The 21,024-nt window shown below is 39.1% G+C and overlaps 1 protein-coding gene across 1 annotated transcript in view; it reads right to left on the minus strand.

Moving 5' to 3' along the window:
• Window positions 1-21,024, minus strand: part of DGKQ (diacylglycerol kinase theta) — a 115,071-nt gene that overhangs the window by 27,726 nt on the left and 66,321 nt on the right. The window contains exons 8-15 of the mRNA XM_072155398.1: window positions 14,240-14,340; window positions 12,841-13,064; window positions 10,073-10,163; window positions 9,583-9,637; window positions 4,217-4,278; window positions 3,914-4,064; window positions 3,484-3,522; window positions 3,172-3,287 (exon numbers count right to left, since the gene is read on the minus strand). Coding sequence (XP_072011499.1) covers window positions 3,172-3,287; window positions 3,484-3,522; window positions 3,914-4,064; window positions 4,217-4,278; window positions 9,583-9,637; window positions 10,073-10,163; window positions 12,841-13,064; window positions 14,240-14,340 — 839 coding nt within the window. The remainder of the gene's footprint in view (window positions 1-3,171; window positions 3,288-3,483; window positions 3,523-3,913; window positions 4,065-4,216; window positions 4,279-9,582; window positions 9,638-10,072; window positions 10,164-12,840; window positions 13,065-14,239; window positions 14,341-21,024) is intronic.

Below are 21,024 nucleotides of genomic sequence, written 5' to 3' on the forward strand. Positions count from 1 at the left end.
CATGGATTTAGCCATATAGAGGTAAATGATAACAAGTGAACACAAATAATAAAGTTCTCCCAAGTTTCGGTTCTGTTCCCCTAAATGAACAGGGCACTAGGTGAAATGTGTGGAATGTTGATCCATTTATACTCTATGCCAGAGAATGCCAAGCACAGTACTCCAGCACTCCCGTAGACAGTGAGTAGAGAATGAAGAACATTAAAGCTTTGGCCAACTCATTTAAAGATAACTTGTCCAGGTGATTTGGGACACCAAAACAACTACAAGTCCTTGTGGTTTAGTGTCCAAAATCCCCCTTCTACATTCCTGTCTGTGACCTTTATACCTATGTAATAAGTAAGGTATCTGGTTCCCTGGTTCTCATCACATGCACAGTGAAGCTGGAGTGTACTAACAGCAGCTTCATTACATCCTTACCCAGAGCCGAGAAATCCGAACCAAGGTAAGTATATAAGTTTGAGGGCGAGTTGGGACAGTAAACCAAAAAAGACTTATGGTTGGTTTAGTGTCCAAATAGCCCTGACAGGTTCCCATTAATAGGAACCTGTCACATAAAAAATGTAGTCTGATTTTCAGTCAACAAGGTTCAAAGTAGGAGCAGCTAAGTTGAATGATATAAACCTTCAGTATAATTTTTTTAATGTAAATCACTGCTCTTTGAGTGAAGGAACCACTATCTCTGTATACAAGTAGATATAGGGATAGCTGTTACCTTCTTTGTATCTTAAAAGGGATTGGCCACTTTACCTCATGTTTTATGTGATGTGTGTGTGCAGGGTCGGACTGGCCCACCGGAGGATCCACTGGTCCTCCGGTGGGCCCCCAGTACCTCTGCTACGGCAGAGGCCTCCGTCCCCATCTGAGGCCCCTGCTATGGAAGAGGTATCAGGGGCCCACCGTGGGCCCCCGGTACCTCTGCTACAGTCAGGGGCCTCAGATTGGGATGGAGTAAAGGAGGTATCAGGGGCCCAGAGGATCCACTGATGTGTGGGCAGGGTTGCACTGGAGGGTGAATCCTCTGGTGGGCCCCTGATACCTCAGCTACGGGAGGGGCCTCTATCCCCATATGAGGCTCCTGCCAGTGACAGCACTGGTACTTGATGTAGCCATAAGCAGCCACTCAAGTACTATCTCAGAGATAGTTGCGCTGACATTGACATTGTCCATGCGACGCAGCTGATTTTCCCACATCGCACTGTGACCCCTGATGTACGGAAGCGTGATGATGCACTCAAACTGCTTTACGTCTTGTTCCTGTCAGTCCCACTGTAGTGGGGAGAAGAGAAGTGGAGGACACAGGAGTGCTGCTAAAGGTAAGTGAGTTTTATTATTTCCATCTACCAGAGTAAATATATTATAAGGGGGGCCATTGCAGGACTACATATAAGGGAACCCATTGCAGGGATATTTATATTAATGGGGCCACTAGAGAACTATATAAAGTAATGTGACTGGTTGCAGAAACATACAATTAATGGCTACCAGAGGATATATACAGTATAACAAGGGGGGCTAGAGGACTATATGTAATAAGGGGGGGGCATTGCACATATATACAGGATAGGAGTAGTAGTGTTCCGTGTCCATATGTACAGGATAAGTGTAGTAGTACTGTGCTGTGACAATATATACAGGATAGGAGTAGTAGTACTGTGCTGTGCCCATATATATAGGATGGGATTAGTAGTGATGTGTCCATATACACAGGATAGGAGTAGTAGTACTGTGCAGTGTCCATATATACGGGATAGGAGTAGTAGTACTGTGCTGCATATACTGAATAGGAGTATTTATTAGGACTTTTATATAAAAGATTTGAGGAGCAGTAAATAAAAAGGAGAGCATTATATAAAACATAATTAATAAGTAGGAGCACTGTAAGACTGCATAGATGAAATGATTAATTGGAAATTATATATTATGTAATTAAAGGGAATGATCACCACTTTAATTTATTAGGTGTATCATATTATTTATTCAGGGGTATGCATTGTAATATTCTGAGGCTTCGCAATGTAATACTTGATTTATGGAGAGGGCACAATATGTTTTTTAGCACAGAGTGGGACATTGTTATCCAGTTGACATTATACTGTAGAGACTGTGATATTTTTAGTTCCACAGTGTGGAGATGTGCCACACAGAGATGAAGATATCTGGTGGAAAATTCTCCAGTGAGAAGGGAAAAAGGGAGAAGTCGTCCCGCAGTTCAGTACACAAAGGAGAAGATGTGCGACATGTGAGGTACAGAATACCACTTCTGAGTCTGATAAAAGTAATTACTAACTGTTTAGACTAGTTCTATAATGTCAGTGCCTAGTCTTCATAGTATCAAGTGGTGCAAAGAACATATGGAGGAGGTGAAGGGTTATAGTTAGTTATTCTTATTGGTAAATTAGTGCTAAGCACTGACACTTTACATCCCTAACTAAGCCGGGCTACCAGCAGAAAGCCGGGGAAAATTATTTTTATATCATCCCTAGTATTTATGCCCTGGCATATAATCACCAATGCAGCAAATGTGAACTCCTGTAAAATAGGGAATATTTCTATGTAGCAGTATGGTGGGCCCCCAGAATTACTTTCTCTAATGGTCCCAGGAGCCCCAATCCAACCCGGGGTGTGTGTGTCGGGGGCAGCATATAAAGTAATTTAACAATATACAACTATTAAAAGTTCTTCACCACTTTCTTGATAAGAGACTCCTCCTGTCTTTTGCCTCAACAGCCAGACATTCATGCCACAAAATAGCTGCAAATGGGGGAGAGGGGGGGGGGGGTCATGTGATCTGTAACTGCTCATGAACAATCACCCTGCCAGGACCTCGATCTTATATTTATGAATACTATCATAAGGTCCTGACAGGGTGATTGCTCATGGACAGATCACATGACCACCGCCCCCCATTTGCAGCCATTTTATGGTCAGAAATGTCGGCTTATATAGTAAAAGACAGGAGGCTTCACTTTAAATATCAAGAAAGCACAGCAGAACTTTTAATAGATGTATAATGATAAATTACCTAATAGCCTGTGCCCCACATTTACACACATTACAAAAAACATGAGGTAAAGTTAAGTTGCCAACTTCTTTGAATGAAATACAACTCCATATATGAATGCGTATTTTCCTCCCTGGTTTGGAAAAAAAACACAAGAAGAAACTTACTATGATATGTGGGATTATAGTAGCTGTAAGCTGCTTGTTGTTAACAGTAGTGTCTTTTACCAGCATAAATATTCGCTCTGCTTCACTAAAACAGGAAATCTGCAGCACAACAGCACCTGTAAAAGAAATACTGGACTAGTCAACATTTCTGCTAATACAGTATAAACCACCATCTTATATAGTTTTATTTAAGTTAGTTTTAAATCGGGATGTATAACCTAGCTACAGTGCAAGTAAAATGAGATAGCAATAACAGATGCCCATTGATAAATTAATTTTTAACTAATGTCCACATTAGAAACTGTAACTTACCTTGTGGAGCATAAGCTGGAATAACAGTCACCACATTTTCTGTAAAGAAAATAAAATGCACTATTAAGTTGCAAATGGTATAAAAGCTACATAAATAAGCAAAATACAAATTAGCAAATGCCTAATATATTCTTCAAATCAGACATTGCATTCATAATACAAAAATGATGTTTTATTGTAAAATTCAAGTAAATGCTTCATGTCAGCATACCTTAGTGAATCTGTTTTCTGTTCAATAATCTAGTCCTCCTAATCTAATCTCATATTACATTAATGGCCCTTAGAAAGTATTGCATTAACATCAACTGAAGTCATTTCATAAACCAAGCCCTTCAAAATCATTATTCTTTATGCAAGATCAATAATATCTATGTTGAAGCCAAAGGCCAAGAAAGTTTCACATTTCCTATCTAAAAGAAAATCTGCTCACCCTTTATTTCCAAACTGTCTTTTAAAATATTGTTATACTCCTCATTAGAGAGTAAAACTGGTAAGCCGCTGAGCAGGAGTTCTATTTTAACATCTGCCTTTTTGTTTTCTTCCAAGTAAAATCTGGTTTGGTTCATCTGTCGGATAGAAGTCTAACATACAAAACAAAAGCAGAAGAGTTAAAAAATTGTGCAAACCTTTCACATTTGTTGGTGGTGGGAAGTATCATTTGCTAGTAATACATTGATTATTGCTTTCCATTTCAGTGGGGTGTAGGTGACTTTAATATAACAGGAATACTAACCTTTCGTATGTCTTTAAGTCGCTCAAGAATTAACTCTTCAGCTGGCAGAACCATTCTTTGTACTGAAGAAATAAAGTGATACAATCCATTATACTACTGAAAAAGGTGTAACTATTTAATGTATTTGATATATTGTGCCTCCAGAAAAAAGGCAGTCAAACTGCTCCCAAACTGTGTAACACAAATGTCTCCATATGTTGGAAACAGTACTGTGGCATTGTGTCTTAACCCCTTAAGGACGCAGCCATTTTACAGCTTAAGGCTCAGCCCGATTTTTTGGATTCTGACTTGCTTCGCTTTATATGATTATAACTTTTGACCTCTGTTACTTATCAAAACGATTCTGAGATTGTTTTTTCCCCACATGTTGTACTTCATTTTAGTGGTAAATTTTGGCAGATAAGTTTTGCGTTTATTTACAAAAAAAAGAAAATATGATAAATTTTTTGAAAAATTTGCCATTTTCGAAATTCTAAATCATTGCGTTTTCAGGCAGATAGATTTACCACCTAAATAAGTTGCTGAATAACATTTCCCATTTGTCTACTTTACATTTTCATAATTTCTGAAATGTCTGGATAATTTATTTTGATGTCACGCGGCTTACAAATAGAATATCGCTTTTCCGGATTTTCAGAATTGACTATTTTGGGGATAAATACAGTTTTGAATGAAATTTTACATATTTAGCATCAAAACCCCCTATATAATCTACCCATTTTCAAATCTGCACCCCTCAAGCTATCAGAAACAGCTTTTACGAAGATTGTTAACCCCTTGAGATCTTCATAGTAATTGAATCAAAATGGAGGTGAAATTTAGAATGGTCATATTGTTCCCTTATACGTTCATTTAGCACTAAAATTTACACATTTCCAAAATATAAAAAGAGAAAACCCACCATACAATTTGTTCTGCAATTTCTCCCGAGTGCAGAGACCCCCCACATGTGGCCGTTACTTGTGTTATGGGGGCACAGCGAGGCACAGAATGGAAGGAGGGCGCTGCAGCTGCCAGGATTTTAGTTTCCTCATTGGCCCCTTTTGAAGGCTATAAAATTTTCGCTTTTCCGTTATTGGGGCCATGTGACGGCATTTTTTTTGCGGGATGAGATGCTTTTTCCATTGTTACCATTTTGGGGTTGGTATCACCTATTGTTGAAAATTTAGGAACTTTTTTTGAGGGCAGGAGTAGAAAAGCATCAATTCTGTACTGGATTTTTGACTTTTTTTTTTTTGGTGTTCACCGTATAGACTAATAATCATGTTAGCTTTATTCTATGGGTTGATACGATTACGGGGATACCAGACATGAATATATTTTCTTACGTTTTACTAAATTTGTCAAACAAAACCCTAATGTGGGGAAAAATCTATAATTTTTGTATTGCCGTCTTCCAAGTGGCATAACTTTGTTACGTTTTTGGCTACGGAGCTGGTTGATGGCTTGTTTTTTGCGGGACATGTTGTACTTTGCACCAGTATCATGTCTGAGTACATATGGTTTTTTGGTCGCATTTTATAGCATTTTTTGTGGGATTGAAAAGGTAAAAATCATAATTTTTGGAGGGTTTATAACAGTTTTTTTTTACGGCGTTTATCGTGGGGGTTCAATAATGATTTACTTTTATTCTACGGGTTGTTACGGACGCGGTGATACTATATATGTGGGGTTTGTGTTATGATTTAGACTTTTTTTTTGAGTTATATGTCTCTTTATATGTTTTGGGGGTTTGGGGCATTTTTAGAGATTTATGACTTTATTTTTTTATTGAATAACTTTTTTTTTTACTTTTTTACTTTTATACCATGGGATATGAACAAGCAATCCTCTGATTGCTTGTTCATGATAATATTCTGCAATACTCATGTATTGCAGAGTATTATCAGTGTCAGCCTATGCACTTGCATAGGCTGGCACTTTGCCAGTAAGATGACGTCACAGACGCCATCTTACTGGCAATTCTTGCTAGTAACTCTGGGGTCCAGATCGGACCCCAGAGTTACTATAGCAACGATCGGCGCCCCCCGAAAACGGTTCGGGGGGGCCGATCGTGGGGGAAAGACACCCCAGATACTTGTTAGATGCCGCGGTCGCGCTGACCGCGGCATCTAAAGGGTTAAGCACCCGCGATCGGAGACAACTCCGATCGCGGGTGTTACACTGGGGTGCCGGCTATTAGTTACAGCCGGCACCCCGTGTTTCCCGATGCCGGTTCGGCTCTGATCCAGAGCCGAGCCGGCATAAGCGCCGTGGCGGATATATCCGCCACTGAGCGCTAAGTCACTGCGCTCCGTGGCGGATATATCCGCCGCGGAGCGTGAAGGGGTTAAAGAGACAGAACAGGCTTTTACTGCTACCAATAACAAGATTATAGGAACTCTGTTACCAATCCTGGGCAACTCCTGGAAATCTACCATCAAAATCAACCAGGGGCACTAACTCATAGACCTAGGCACTGTGACCGTGGTAATCATCTTATATTTGTTTATCTATGGCCTCCTTAATTCTAAAATCAACATTTACAATTCTTCTAATTAACCTGAGGGGCTTCCCTAGCCCCCTGTCTATCTGTATTTACAGGCTGTTACACTGTCTCTTCCTTCCCCCTGCTCCCTCAGAACTGAGAATACAGCAGAAAGAGCTTACTCTTAAAACACTAAGGAAGCATTTTTAAAAAAAAATAATGGTAATTTTTCTAAACCAACATATACAATAAATAACGCATTTACACCAATCTCTGTAACCTACATTAAAGGGGCTGTCCAGCTGCAAGATATAGAAATCTCAACAAAATATTCTCTTTAGATGCAAATTAGATAATGACTAATCAAGGACTTTTAAGGGGTTCGTTTCTTCTTGAAAATGTATTTTACCTTGCTACTAGTTTAGAAACCAAAAAAATTATAACTCTGCGAGGGAGCATTATTTTTGCAATTTATACTAAACAGAATTTTTTTTTCATGTATTAAAAAATTCTATATTTTTTATTGTTTCTTATACATTAGTCAAAACAGTAGTAATGCTAAGACAACACAAGCAGATCGCCAGATTTAACGTTAGTCCTTAAAGGGGTTTTCCCACAAAGGCAACTTAGGCCCTGTCACAAACCCCACCCCCCGGAGTCCACACACGGGTTTCGCTTACGCCAGGAGACCACGCAAATTAGCCCTAAGCTCCGCCCACTCACACAAAATGGCGTCCTTACGCTAATTCCTACTCCCCTAGCACACGGCAAACCCACTCAGCTCAATTCTCATGTCAGGGAAACCAAACGCATCTGGATCCCAGACACTACACACGCACAGCCCAGGGGCGCACAACCACACTATGTACCCCCCCTACCACTTACGTGCCTATGGAACGCTACTGCACAGAGCCACTCAGCACCCCGATACAGCCCACACTTATCACAGCTGCCACCATTCGTAATTACGGCTTACGAGAAGCCCACACCAGGACCGCACACATACACCCAGATACACACTCTTCTAGATGCAGTACAGTTCACCTGGACCCACACGGTCTATAGCTACTACTCGCCTACAGACACGCAATGCCTATAGCTAATGCTAGTACAGACATTCACACGGTAACACGGCTTAGCGGTAATTCCCCTCTCCAGAGGTATGGGAACGTATAGAGCACAAGGAAAAACTTATTAAAGGACTATTTAATATGCAAAATAGGCACAATGCTTAATGGTTACAAAAAGGGTAAAATAACAGACATACATAACAGCAAACAGTAAAATAAAAAGGGATAAAATAAAAGAAAAGACAGACCTCTTACTAATTAGATTGGCATAAAGATCCGCGGTGCGGAAAACCAATGAAAATTCTGGAAGTCCTGCACGCTTGAAGGCATTCCCCGTGCACAACCAGGATTCAATGCTGACATGTTACTTTTAACCACACAATTTATCCATCCCCTCGGTCATGTGAGAGGGGTGTGGCTACACCTTAATCAAGATGGAAAATCAGGGACATTTTTCCAAAATATGTCATATCTTTTCCCAAGAGTCCCCTGATAAGAAGACATGCCCACCACATTTACGAGCATGCATTAACAAATCTACCAAACACCATTATTAAATGTTGGCCCAATTGTCTAAAAGGCGTTTTCTTGGCTTCCTTCCTCTAAAATCCTTTTGGCTTGACACCCCAGGACTGTAAGGGGATACGAATCCAGATCCGTTGACCAGAAATTCAAATATTTGCTTTATGACTAAGTTTTCTTTGTAGTATAATTTTTCATGTTCTTAAGGAGTCATTATAAGACACATGAAAAACCATGAGGCCCTTGGAGACACCAAGTCTACCATTTCACAGGAAACCAATTAATACTTCTAAGGGACAGAGGAAACCAGTTGCCCTTAATTACGTTATCTTATAGGGCAAAGGTGACTCTCCTATCATAAGAAGGGAACTCATAACCCATAATTTATCACAGGCCCTATCTGATCAGTGGGGGTCTCAGTGCTGACCGACCCCTCGCCGCTCCTCAGACTAATGAAGCAGACGGCCGTGCATGATCGTTCTGCTTATTTATCTCTATGGAGCTTACCATGATCGCGAGCACAGCGAAGCAATGGGCGTAGCTCATGGAGCCTGACAAGGAGTGACTGCATCCCCTCAGAGCCGGCTACCTGGTTAATCCTGCCAGTGATATATGCTTGTTTTAAAGCTTAAGTGATGAATGTACTAACTATTCTTTATAGTGAAACTGCAAATGGCTCTGAGGAGCCGCGAGGGGTCGGTCGGACTCTTCGTTCTCGCGATCCGCGGGGGTCTCAGCAGTGTGGTTAGGGCCTAACTTGCCTTGGTGGGAAAACCCCTTTAAATGGAACCTGTCACCACATTTTCACAAATAAAGCTAGTGCCAGGCACCCATAGAGCCCTATTAACGGACACCCTTCTTTAGCAAAAAAAAAAAAAAAAAACTGTTTCCCTTACATCCACATAAATGAACTTTATCTTATATTACATGGTATTAGAGGGGGAGTGTCCTGGTCGACCGGCTGCTCCCATCTACTCCCCATTTCTTATGCCTCCTTATGATTCATCAGTTCATGTAACTGATCACAATGTCATAGCAGCTTCCATGGTTTTCTACAACTCTCCATGCCACCATCGAGGGCTGCTGTGATTTCATATGATCAGATACATACATGGGGTACAGTTTGCTAATATTAGTAGGCTTAGATGATGTTACCCTGGTCACATTTGCATATTAGAAAACCGGCTATAATTGAGGTAGTGTTTCTCACTGGCAGTTAATGTTAGGTGATATGAGGAGGACTTGTAACCCTTTATCAGCAGGCATTGTTAGTCAGGGTAGTAAAATTTAGATGACAGGACTTTTACCTTGTTTGCTACCCATAAGTACTTCCACTAATCGGAAATCTTCTATATTTTCTTTCTGTAAAATAAGAAAGGGCATGAATCACGGCATTTCTGCATATAACTGTGTATAGCCACTGACCCGTTGTTACCATTCATGAGTAAAACATTATGGGAAGAGCCATTTAAATGGAATCTCATGCAGATTACAAAATAAATATGGCATGCAAGTGTGTTCAGTGGGTGTCAACCTGTGATCCAGAAAATTGAGATCAATTGCCCCATTCTCCAACGCAAACAGACATGACACCCATTTCAAGTGTGAATACACAAGAAAATGCTTGCGTAATGTAATTCTGTCAGTTAAACTAAAATGTGTTTCAAAACGGATTTTAAAAAGATGCAGAAATGTAATTCCAGTTTTACATTATATCTAGTAATGCTGCAAAAGAGTGTGTTACACAATGAAGCAGAGATTTTTTATGGGGAATGCACTATAGAAATAAATACTTACCAAACGCCCGAGTTGTAGCAAAACTTCTTGAATGACACTTTGCACAGTATTATCAAGGTTGACTGGAATGGATATGTAAGCCACGCCCACTCTACAACAATGAAATGGCACATAGGTTAAGGCAATATTGTAAAATTTTGTAAGGAATTGCTAACTGTTGCTAATATTTTACATTATATTCAGTTATTAACACACAGCAATTATAAAGTATGTAATAGTCATAGATAAAAGGATATATAAACATAAATAATAAATTAATAATAATACCTTCATTTATATAGCGCCCACAGATTACACAGCGCTGCACAGAGCTTGCCAAATCGGTCCCTGTCCCAAATGGGGCTCAAAATCTAATCAACCTACCAGTATGTTTTGGAGTGTGGGGGGAAACCCAGAGGACCCGGAGGAAACCCACGCAAACACGGAGAGAACATACAAACTCTAAGGGGCAGATTTTTCAGTAGGCACGATCTTACTCCAGCTTTTAGAGTGAGCTCACTGGCTATCTATTGCACATCGGATATATTATAGTGGCTTAGACAGATCAATATATGTGGCACATAACGTCTGGAGTGGATATGTACCTTATTTTTTGGACTATAAGACACACTTTTCAGAAAGAAAAAATCTTGCTGAAAAGTTCCTGTGCCTTCTAGTCAGAAGGTCAGCACTGCCAGACCCTCCTGACCGCTGCAATGCAGATCAGTGGCTGCCCCTACTCTAACACTGAAGGACTTTTGATGATGTAATCGGGTCATGTAATTTTCAAGTCACATTAGGCAAAGCAGAGCAAGTTCAGTAAGCATAGTGAGCCGTCTGTGCCCTGCAGCTACATGGAGAATGTGAGTAGCTGTAGGGCTGGGGAGCTGGAGTAGATGTAATGGAAGGATATACAGAGGAGATGCGAGGGATTGTTATACAAAGGGGATAAAGAGTTGGTGAAGGTAGGGGTTATTTATTCTAAATCTGTAGGCGCTATATAAATAAAGAATTATTATTAGTTTTAAATGTTTAAAAGCTAATGGAATGTGGGGGAGGTAGGCTGCTAAACTGAGAGAATGTGGAGCTGATAGGATTTCGTAAATATGGTGCATAGGAAGCTCAGGGTGCATTCACATGCAACGTTTTGGGTATGTGTTTTACATGTTACCATACGTTTGGCTGCTTTGAAAGTGTTTTTCTGCTTAGCTGTAAGTGTAAGCAGCTGTGAAAATGTTAACACAGCTGCTTACACTTGCAGCTATGATGAAAAACACTTTCAAAGCAGCCAAACGCATGGTAACATATGAAACACATCCGTGATGACTCGTGTTTAAAAATGCATCAGCAAAATGCCACATGTGAATGCACCCCTCAGGGTACAGAGGGCATTAAGTCAAATTAAAGGGTTGGAAGCTGATGGTGTGTTGGGGGGACTTGCATGTAACAAGCCTTCATCTATATATGTAGGAGAGCTGTTTGAATTTATATAGAAGAGATGTCTGTCTGTGAATGTAGTGGAGCTATTACAGAGATGCGTGTGACCAGCAAATGGGTGTCAAATATATTTTTCCTTTTTTTGATGTTCAAATCTGGGGCGCATCTTTTGGTAAGGTGAGTCTGAAAAATATGGTAACTTTTCAGTTTAAAAAAAAAAAAGATTACACAAAAGTTTCATAAATAATTAGGAACAATAAGTTCCTAAGTTTTCCTTATATAAATGACGAGTGTATTTGTACCAAAATTTGCAACTTTTTGAAATTAGTCTAACACATTGGGATTTACGAGAATCTGGAGTAAGTTGTCTGTAGTGAAAAGTGGAGTAAGAATACAAATGCAACAATAGTGAGACATTTTGAAAACGATGTGATTCTATACAAAGCTTCTATCTTCATTTCCGGTGAAAAGAAATCTGACCATGGTCACACAGGTGCACGGCTTGTTATATCAAACAGCTCCGATTACTCCCTGTGATACTAACAAGCCGTGCACTTGTGTGACTATGGTCGGATTTCTGTCAATTGGAATTAAAAATAGAAAAGCAGAGATCTAGAAAACCGTGAGGAATGGATACAGAAGATGTATTGGAAAATTGTAATTGGGAAAATAACTTTTTATAATACAAGCAATAACATTTATTTGTTGAAATTGGAAATCCCCTTTAACTAAAATGATAAATGCCCGCAAAAGGAGCAACCTATTCATTTGAATTCACATAATTTGCTTTTAGTCTATAGTGATGAATGGCATTGCATACGTTGCACTTGACAGAACTACACAGGCACTTTCAAGTAAAACAATGGTCCATATTCCAGTAGACAGCACAACAAAGCAAATGAAGTATAGTCAGAAAAGGCATAATTAGAACATAATCTACAGCAAAGTTCAAAAACCACAGCTTTCCACAGTCACCACATCCTCCTTGAAATGGTCAATTTATGTGATGACAAATGTCATACATCTTCCTGTTTTGAAGTATAAAAAACATAGTTAACACGTTCAACCAGTACTCCCCCATCCATACACACTATATTAGAACCGTGAATGGCACAGGAAGGGGAAGAAGAAAGTCTCATTGTGAATAGTTTCATGAACCGCCAGAAAGCAAGAAAACAAACACATATAAACAACCACTGAAACCTAAACCTTTAAAATGAATATACAACAGTAAGGAAATTCTGCCATTTCAAACAAGAAAAATCTCTAATTTGTATTTTAAAAAAATATGTTGAAACCTTTATCTGAAAACAAGTTATGGACACGGTGGAAGTGTCTGTAACATGACCTACTTCATCCAACCAAGATAAACTTTAATGATTTCTCGTTCCTTTGGTTTAGCCTGGATTATCCAAGCCTCAGGTGTTGCTTCCTTGAATACAGAGCTGCCTTTGCCATCTTCTGTGGCTCCATTCCTGTTAATGATGTCATCAGAGACCAATGTCTGCTGCGTAAGAGTCTGGACTTCATAATCCTGGGGGTCATCAGGAATGTAGAAAGCTCTCAAGGCGGCCTCCTGTAACATAGGGACAAAAAAGTAGATTTCACTAGTATGGAAAGTTTACTTCTGTTTGTTATACTATAGCAACAGATACTATTTAAAGAAATACCTTAAAGCAATGCTATCATTATGCATTTTTGCTGCAATTGTGTTGTGGTTCGCTGCAGTTTTACAGCAATGAACCCAATAATGAATTAGCAAAACACAGCCTAAAAGGTGATTATAAAAGTGCAATAGGGATGTGTGAAAAGCATGTGGTTACTGCTTGTAACTTTAAACAATGTGCAGCCCAACAGTGAAGACATTCAATTTAACTGCCATTCATTTTCTGGCAGACAAGTCATGTATAAAGACCCCTTTTTATTCAGTTTTGTTGGAATTCTGCCATGCAGGCCCCTATGGGTGTGTAGGTGATGGGGTAGGGGTGGGGGCAGGGCAGGTGAGGGTGCGAATGCCCAAGCCTACCGTAATCAGCATAGTCTCTGCAGATGCAGCCTGGTGCACATGAACGTTGCTCATAGCACATGTGTCAATGCAGCACAAATAGGATATGATCTATAATGTGCAGTTCGAGCAAGCAGCTCATACACATTTGTATAAGCCCATAGAAGTATATAGGGAAGTCTGCTAGCCATTAAAACTTGTGTGCATGAGACCTTAGAAGGTGTTTCAGATGAAGATGTTTGGTCCATGAATGCCCCAGGGAAGGGCGACCGTTCCAAAATCTGATTCACCGAAATATTACTGTATTACACATTTTCTGTATTTATCTTTGGCCAGCTGCTTATGACACAAAGATCCACATGTGCAGCCGGCCTTATGCTGCAAACAAGAGGAGTAGTGCCTAATTATTATCGCTCTTAGCAGGTGGAAAATGAAGGCAATCTGCAAATCTTTCCAATATACCTTCTCTGTGTAACCTTGACTCCTGTTTTGGAAAACACCGTCCAAAATGGATGTGCAGATAAGCCTTAAACTAAGGACAAGCCGCTTTTGATTTCACAAAAATAAACTTAAAAGACAAAATGCATAGTGAAAAGTCTCTGCTGTGACAAAAAGGCATTGCCTAAAAACCACATCAAAACTGCAGCATTCCTAATGTGATCCATACAAAAATAAAAACCAGGAAGATTTTTGGCAATGTTAATTTGTTACACTTGCAGGCGAAATGGCAATGAAATGAGGGTTACCACTACTTCTTCACTCTTTGCAATTCTTGGAACGGAGATTATCCTGGGATGATTTCGCTTCACTGCATCGCGACCATCATAAATTTTTAAACTCTGTTTACCTAAAGTGAAAAAATAATTATAATCTCCACAGCCAAACTGACGGATCAGCAAAACGAATATGGGACATACCATACCAGGAAAACAAATTACAGAAAGGATTTCTCCAAAACATCAATTATCCAAATTAACTTTTATAGCTATGTAAACTATATATAACAAATATGCATCATTCTTAGTCCAGTAATATGGCACGTCTCAGAGAGAAACAATATGATAATATTTGAAGTGCCTAGAGGGTCATATTATAAAGACATGTTCCCCCAATAGGAGAACTTTAGCACTTGAAATTTGAGTAAGATACAGTACTTCAGTTTACTGGCAGCTAAAGTGTGCAAGGATTTATGTACTTAAAAATGAGTGTGTAAACTGGGGTAAATGGGGGAGATTTATCAGAAGTGTCTGAGATCAGAACGGTTCTAGTTTTCCCTGACAACCAATCACAGCTGAGCTTTCATTTTCATAAAGCGGTTCATAAAATGAAGCTGAGCTCTGTTTGGTTTCCATGAACAACAAGAACACTTTTACCTTAGACATTTCTGATAAATCTCACCCAGTATTTTTGTAGACTTGCCAAATAAGCCACTGGTTTTAATGCATTGTAAAGGATGTTTGCTGTTGCAAAGTGTATGGATTTAGGGTATGCTGGGAAGAATTACTTACAGATATTGAGGGAGATGTAACAATGTGGCACAGGTTTTGCCAGTGAAAACACAGACTAGACTAGTTTTTTAGTGATAAACACATTTATCACTTTGATGTTAAATTCAGGTGCAGTTTAAAACCATTGTGTTCTACTTTCCGCCTAGAGTTGTTCTAAACTGTGTGTCACAATGTGGTGCAAAGTCTAAAAATGATTACTGCATGGACTATATTCTGCATGGCCATGACCCTTTTCTGGAGACCATTTCCCCTTAGACCTGTTTTCATCACTTTTCCGACTTGTCTAAAAGCCTTGATAAATGTGCCAAAAAGCATTTTCATTTTCCCATTGTCTAAGATGCACACGGGCGTGGATATTCTGGGTGAGGGGCGGTTTTATAAATTTGAAAAAGACAAATGGAGGAGACACAGTTTTCCGAGGGGGGAGGGACTGCTCCTCTTTGGCCAATCCCAGGGGATGAATGGACTAGTCACTGCTGACATGTGTCACTACAATTGGTTATAACTTCGGAACACTTCAACATATCATAGTGATTTTGAAATTGATTTCTTGTGACAGTTTGTACTTCATGTTCGTTGAAAAATGTTGGTGGTATGTTTTGAGTTTAGGTGCGATTTTTCACATTTTCATAAAAAACACAAACTCCTGCTATTGAGGGACCTTGCTTAGATTTCAAGTCACTTTAAGAGGCCTAAATAAAAGTAAAACCCCATAAATTACCCCATTATACAAACTACATCCCTCAACATATGTAAAACAACTTTTATGAAGTTTGTTAACCCTTTGTTTTACATGGGTTAAAACAAAATTGTGTGCAATTTTAATATTACATTTTTTTGGCTAAATGAAGTGTTTTTCAAAAAAATGAACACATTCTCAGTGGATAAAATACCAAAACGCTCCAAAAAGTTTGATACCCTATTTCTCCGGAGTATAACAATATCCCATATGTGGAGGAAACCTGGTGTATGGGCACACCTCATGGCATCGAAGGGAAGGTGCACAATTCAGAGCAGATTATGCATTGTCACATTTTAACGGCTATGCAATCTTTATTTTTTTTGGCAATTTGGAAAAATAAGAGCTTATTTTGCACGGCTGGGACAGGTATTTAACAGTGGTCTGCGCCGGCTTTCATGGGGCAGAAATTGGGGGGCCGTCGGACCATCCGACTGATTACAGGATTTATCTTTCAAATTGTGTTGCAAGACCAAGCACTTACATGCACCACGAAGAAGAAGGTGAAATCCGTCGGACCTGAGTGGGGAAATGACACACGCAGGATATCAGGCGCACGATCTTGGTGAATCGCGGCAGAGTGCATTATGATCTGACAATGCACTTTCGGGGAACTCCTCGGACTGGGTAAGTAAATGTGCCCCATTATCTTTATTCTATAGATCACTACGATTACAGTGATACCTCACCTATAAAATTTTTTTAATATATTTCTACAATTTTACTAAAGAAAACCTAATATAGAGAAAATCTTATTTGTTTTCTTATCAACATCTTTTGAGAGATATAACTTTTATATTTTTTGGTTGACAGAGCTGGTTTAGGGCTTATTTTTTATGTGGTGAGTTCTACCTTTTCAGTGGTACCATTTTAGTGCACATAACTTGTTATGATCACTTTTTGGAACATTTTTGTGAAGGGATTTTATGAAAAATTTACATTTTTGGAAAGTTTATCGGGTTTTGTTTATAATCCTTTCACCGAGTGGGTCCAATAATGTTACTGATTTAATGTACAGATTCTTAAGGACGCGGTGATACCAAACATGTGGGGGTTTTTTTATGATTTTGTGTTTTTTGTACTTTATTAGATACCTCCAGGGAATGTTAGCGTTTCGGGGACTTAACTTTTTTTATACTTTTATAGGTCATCTTGAACAAGCGAGGCTCTGATCGCTTGTTCAAGCTCTTATTCCTATAACCCAGTGTAGTACAGAAGCGGAAAGCAGATGGACATTTCCCAATACATGTGATCCTCCCTTGTTCTCATACAAAGGGAATGTTGTAAATTGCCTTATTTAGAGTTGTAAACCTTATGAGGATTGTTTTGTTTGTCCTGGAATAACATATGTTTTTTTTGTTTCACCTAAAAGTGTATTATATATATATATATATATATATATATATATATATATATATATATATATATATATATATATATGTGGTTATATATTTGTATAATATAATTTAACCCCTTAACGCCATAATGCACCTTCCTGACACGGCCATTTTAAAAAAATTTGACATATGGTCATAACTTTGTAACGCTTTAACACAGCCAGGTTATTTTGAGATTATTTTTCATGACATATTGTACTTCGTGTTGGTTAAGAAATTTAAGCAATTTCTTAAGTATTTTATTTTTAAAAATGGAAATTCTGCAAAATTTGGAAATTCCAAATTCAAAATGTTCTACTTTTTAGAAAGTTAGTTATCAAGTTAATATGGTGATATAACTAACATTTCCCATATGTCTGCTTTAACTTGGTATCATTTCTGAAACATTTCCTTTTTTAGGATGTTAGGTGGCTATAACTTTAGGTGTGATTTTTCAGATTTTCACAAACTTTTTGGAGGGACCAATTTACTAAGTGTCATTTCTTGGGGGTTTCTATCATATAAGCCTTATAAAATAAAATCTATTTTAGAAACTGCACCCCTCAAAATAATCAAAACAACCTTTGGAAAGTTTGTTAACCCTATGAGCGTTTCATGTGGGTGAAAAATAAATGAAAGTGAAATTATAGAAGTGTAATTTTATTTAACAATATATTCATTGAACACTAAAATTTGCACCTTCACAATGGGTTAAAAAGGAAAAAGTCGTTTACAATGTTTAGTGCAATTCCTCCTGAGTATGGCAATACCCATTTTGTCACTGTACACTGCTGCACGGCCACAGGGTGGCACTTGGAAGGAAAAGAGCGTTGTTTAGTTTTTGGAGGACAAATATGGCTAAAAACGTTTTCATGCATTTAGAGAGCCATAGTGGTACAAAAAGCCCCAACACCATTTTGGAAAGTACAACTCTTGGAGAATTTAGCAAGGTGTAATATGTGTATTTGATTCAGTTATGCTGAAAAAATGAAAAAAATTAAGATTTTCCCCAAAAAAGTCACCTTTACTACTAAGTTTTGTAAGCCAAAGTGGATAAAAGATGAAACCACCACAAACACGTGTTAAACTTTCTCCCAAGCCTAGAATTGCCCCACATGTGCATATAAAATGTGGTATGGGAACACAGTAGGCTCAGAAGGGCAAGAGGGATGTTGGCTTTTTAGAAGCCAAATTTAACAAAAATTCTTTACACCAGCAAATGTCACCATTTAGGAAAGAACCCCCCTTGGAGAATTTAGCAAGGTGTAATATGTGTATTTTCCTAGAAAGTTTTTGATTCAATTTGGCCCCAAGAAGAAAAAAGGTCAAAATTTTCCCAAAAACTATGAAAAACTGTTTCTCCTGTGTGTAGACGTACTCCATGTGTGCATATAGAATGTTGTGTGGGCGCACAGTAGAGGGAAAGAGGGATGTTTAACTTTTTGTTTGCCAAATTTGACAGAAATCCTTTGTATGTGTCATAATGCATTTGGAGAGCCCAAGTGGTATAAAACCCCCAAAAGGGACCCTAATTTTTGAACACATCCCCCTTGGAGAATTGAGTTAGATGTAATATGTAAGAAATAACCAGAAAATCTGGCACTATTGGATTAAAAGCATGTGCAGGTAACAAAACGATAAATAGTATTAACGAGTTTCGGCGTTCTGCGTCTTAACCATGATAAAATGTATGTTTCAATATATCGAACGTTTAAATTTCCCTCCCATTACCGTGAGGGTGTATGTGGTGTACTGTAATACAAGTGGTGTAGTGAGCATTTTGAATATATGGGTGATTTCCAAATATGATGTGCAATGGATGCTAAAGATGGAAATGCAATGATTTCTGGAAGGTTTTGTGCCCATTATGTGATACCTAGTTTGTGCCAGATGTCAGATCTCTGTTTAGAAAGCCATGTTTCCTTACATGAGAAAATCCAACATGTGATCCTAAACGCTAGCCACAAAATACAACACTGCTCCGGAATGTGTATTTCAGGCAGAACTTGCAGAATTACAAAATATGTGCTAACAAAGTACATCCCTCAATGAGATAATCGAGGGGTATAGGGTGCATTTTCACCTAACAGTTGTTACAATAATTCCTTTTACCAAAATGAATTCACAACAAACTTTATACACAACGCATTCACAATTTACGTCCAAAGTGGTGGAATAAACCAGGGGACCAACTAAAATGTTGTTACTCTGAAGTTCTCACAGGTCTCGTAGTAGTATATAGAGTCCTTCCTAACCCCCTTGTGGAACAGACTCTTTTCTGAGTCCTTCCTTTAGAATCAGACTTGAGGATTTAATCAGGAAAATGTTGCCTTGGCACAACACGGGCTACATCTAATCCAGAGGTACTCATGCCCTGTCCTTATTCTCCAAATATTATTTCCTTAATCACCATCTCTTGAAAATGGAGAAATGATATGGCATGACCGGCACATTGGAACAGAGTTTTACAGTGCCATCTGTACAAAGTACACGATCAGCGTTTTCCATAGGGCACTGTGCGGATTCAGCACATGATCTGATAGATCAAACCCATTCATGTATTTATTGTAAGTCAGGATGCTGTCTGGATTAGGGGCAGAACAAGAACATCCCTTTTGTCTTTATACTTGACCAACATCATGTTCTGATTGCAGAGTGCCTTAATGTCCCCCCATTCTGAGTGGCTGATAAGTTGAATTATTCTTGCCGTTAATTCCTTTTCCATTAGTCCACCATGACGGCCTCACATGGAGGATGGCCCTTGACCCTGCAGGGACAGGAAGCGGAGAGGTTAAAACACCCCCCGCATCCACATACCAGTGGCTTCCAATAATGAACCTTGGCAGTGGATACAACCCATTTATTATATATGTTCATTCACATACATTATAGGCATAAACATTCAATATCAACAATATGACATAGGGTGGGAATATACATGGGCCGTCATGGTGGACTAATGGAATTCAACTTTTCCCCTAGCGTCCCCCATGACGGCCCCACATGGAGACATAACAAATAACCATTTCTTAGGGGGGGACAACAGCCTGTAAAACTTTCCTACCGAAAGCTAACTCTCTAGCACTCTGTAAGTCTAGTCTGTAATGTTTTGCAAAAGTCATATGGCTGGACCAAGTAGCAGCCCTACAAATTTCCTCTATAGGCGCTCCTCTCTTCTCTGCCTAGGACGCTGCCATGGCCCAAGTTGAGTGTGCCTTAACCTTCCCTGGTATTTCTAATTGCTGAGTTGCGTATGCTGCTCTGATGACCGATTGAATCCATCTTGCAATCGATGCTTTGGAGGCTTTCTTGCCTTTATTTCTACCCCCATATTGAAGAAGGATATTGTAATCCTGACGCCAGGCTTCAGTCTGTTTGAGGTATTGCAACAGAGCTCTTTTAACATCCAAGGAGTGCCAGGCCATCTCTTTTGGATTCTTTGCATCCTGGCATTAAGAAGGCAAGATAATTTCTTGATTTCTATGAAAGTCAGTCGAGACCTTTGGGATAAAAGTTTTGTCTAGAGTTAATGTTATTCTGTCATTAGACACTTTTAAATACGGCTCCCTAATGGAGAGGGCTTGTATTTCCCCCAATCGTCTAGCTGAGGTTATAGACACTAAAAAATGTTACTTTTAGGGTCAGATCTTTTATGCTAGCTGATTCTAGAGGTTCAAACGGGGGCCCGGTTAGCTAGTTCAGGACTAAGGAGAGATCCCAGGTAGGAACCCTTTGTTTGAGTTGTGGTCTTAATCTGGAGGTGGCCTTAATGAATCTCTTAATCCATCTATGTTCTGAAAAATGCCCCTAAAGCTGATATCTGTACCTTCAGTGTATTGGTTTTTAGCCCCTTTTCAAATCCTGCCTGTAGAAAATCCAGGACCTGAGAAATATTGGGAGATAATTGA

The sequence above is a fragment of the Engystomops pustulosus genome, chromosome 1, assembly GCF_040894005.1.
Source record: "Engystomops pustulosus chromosome 1, aEngPut4.maternal, whole genome shotgun sequence".
Taxonomy (NCBI): domain Eukaryota; kingdom Metazoa; phylum Chordata; class Amphibia; order Anura; family Leptodactylidae; genus Engystomops; species Engystomops pustulosus.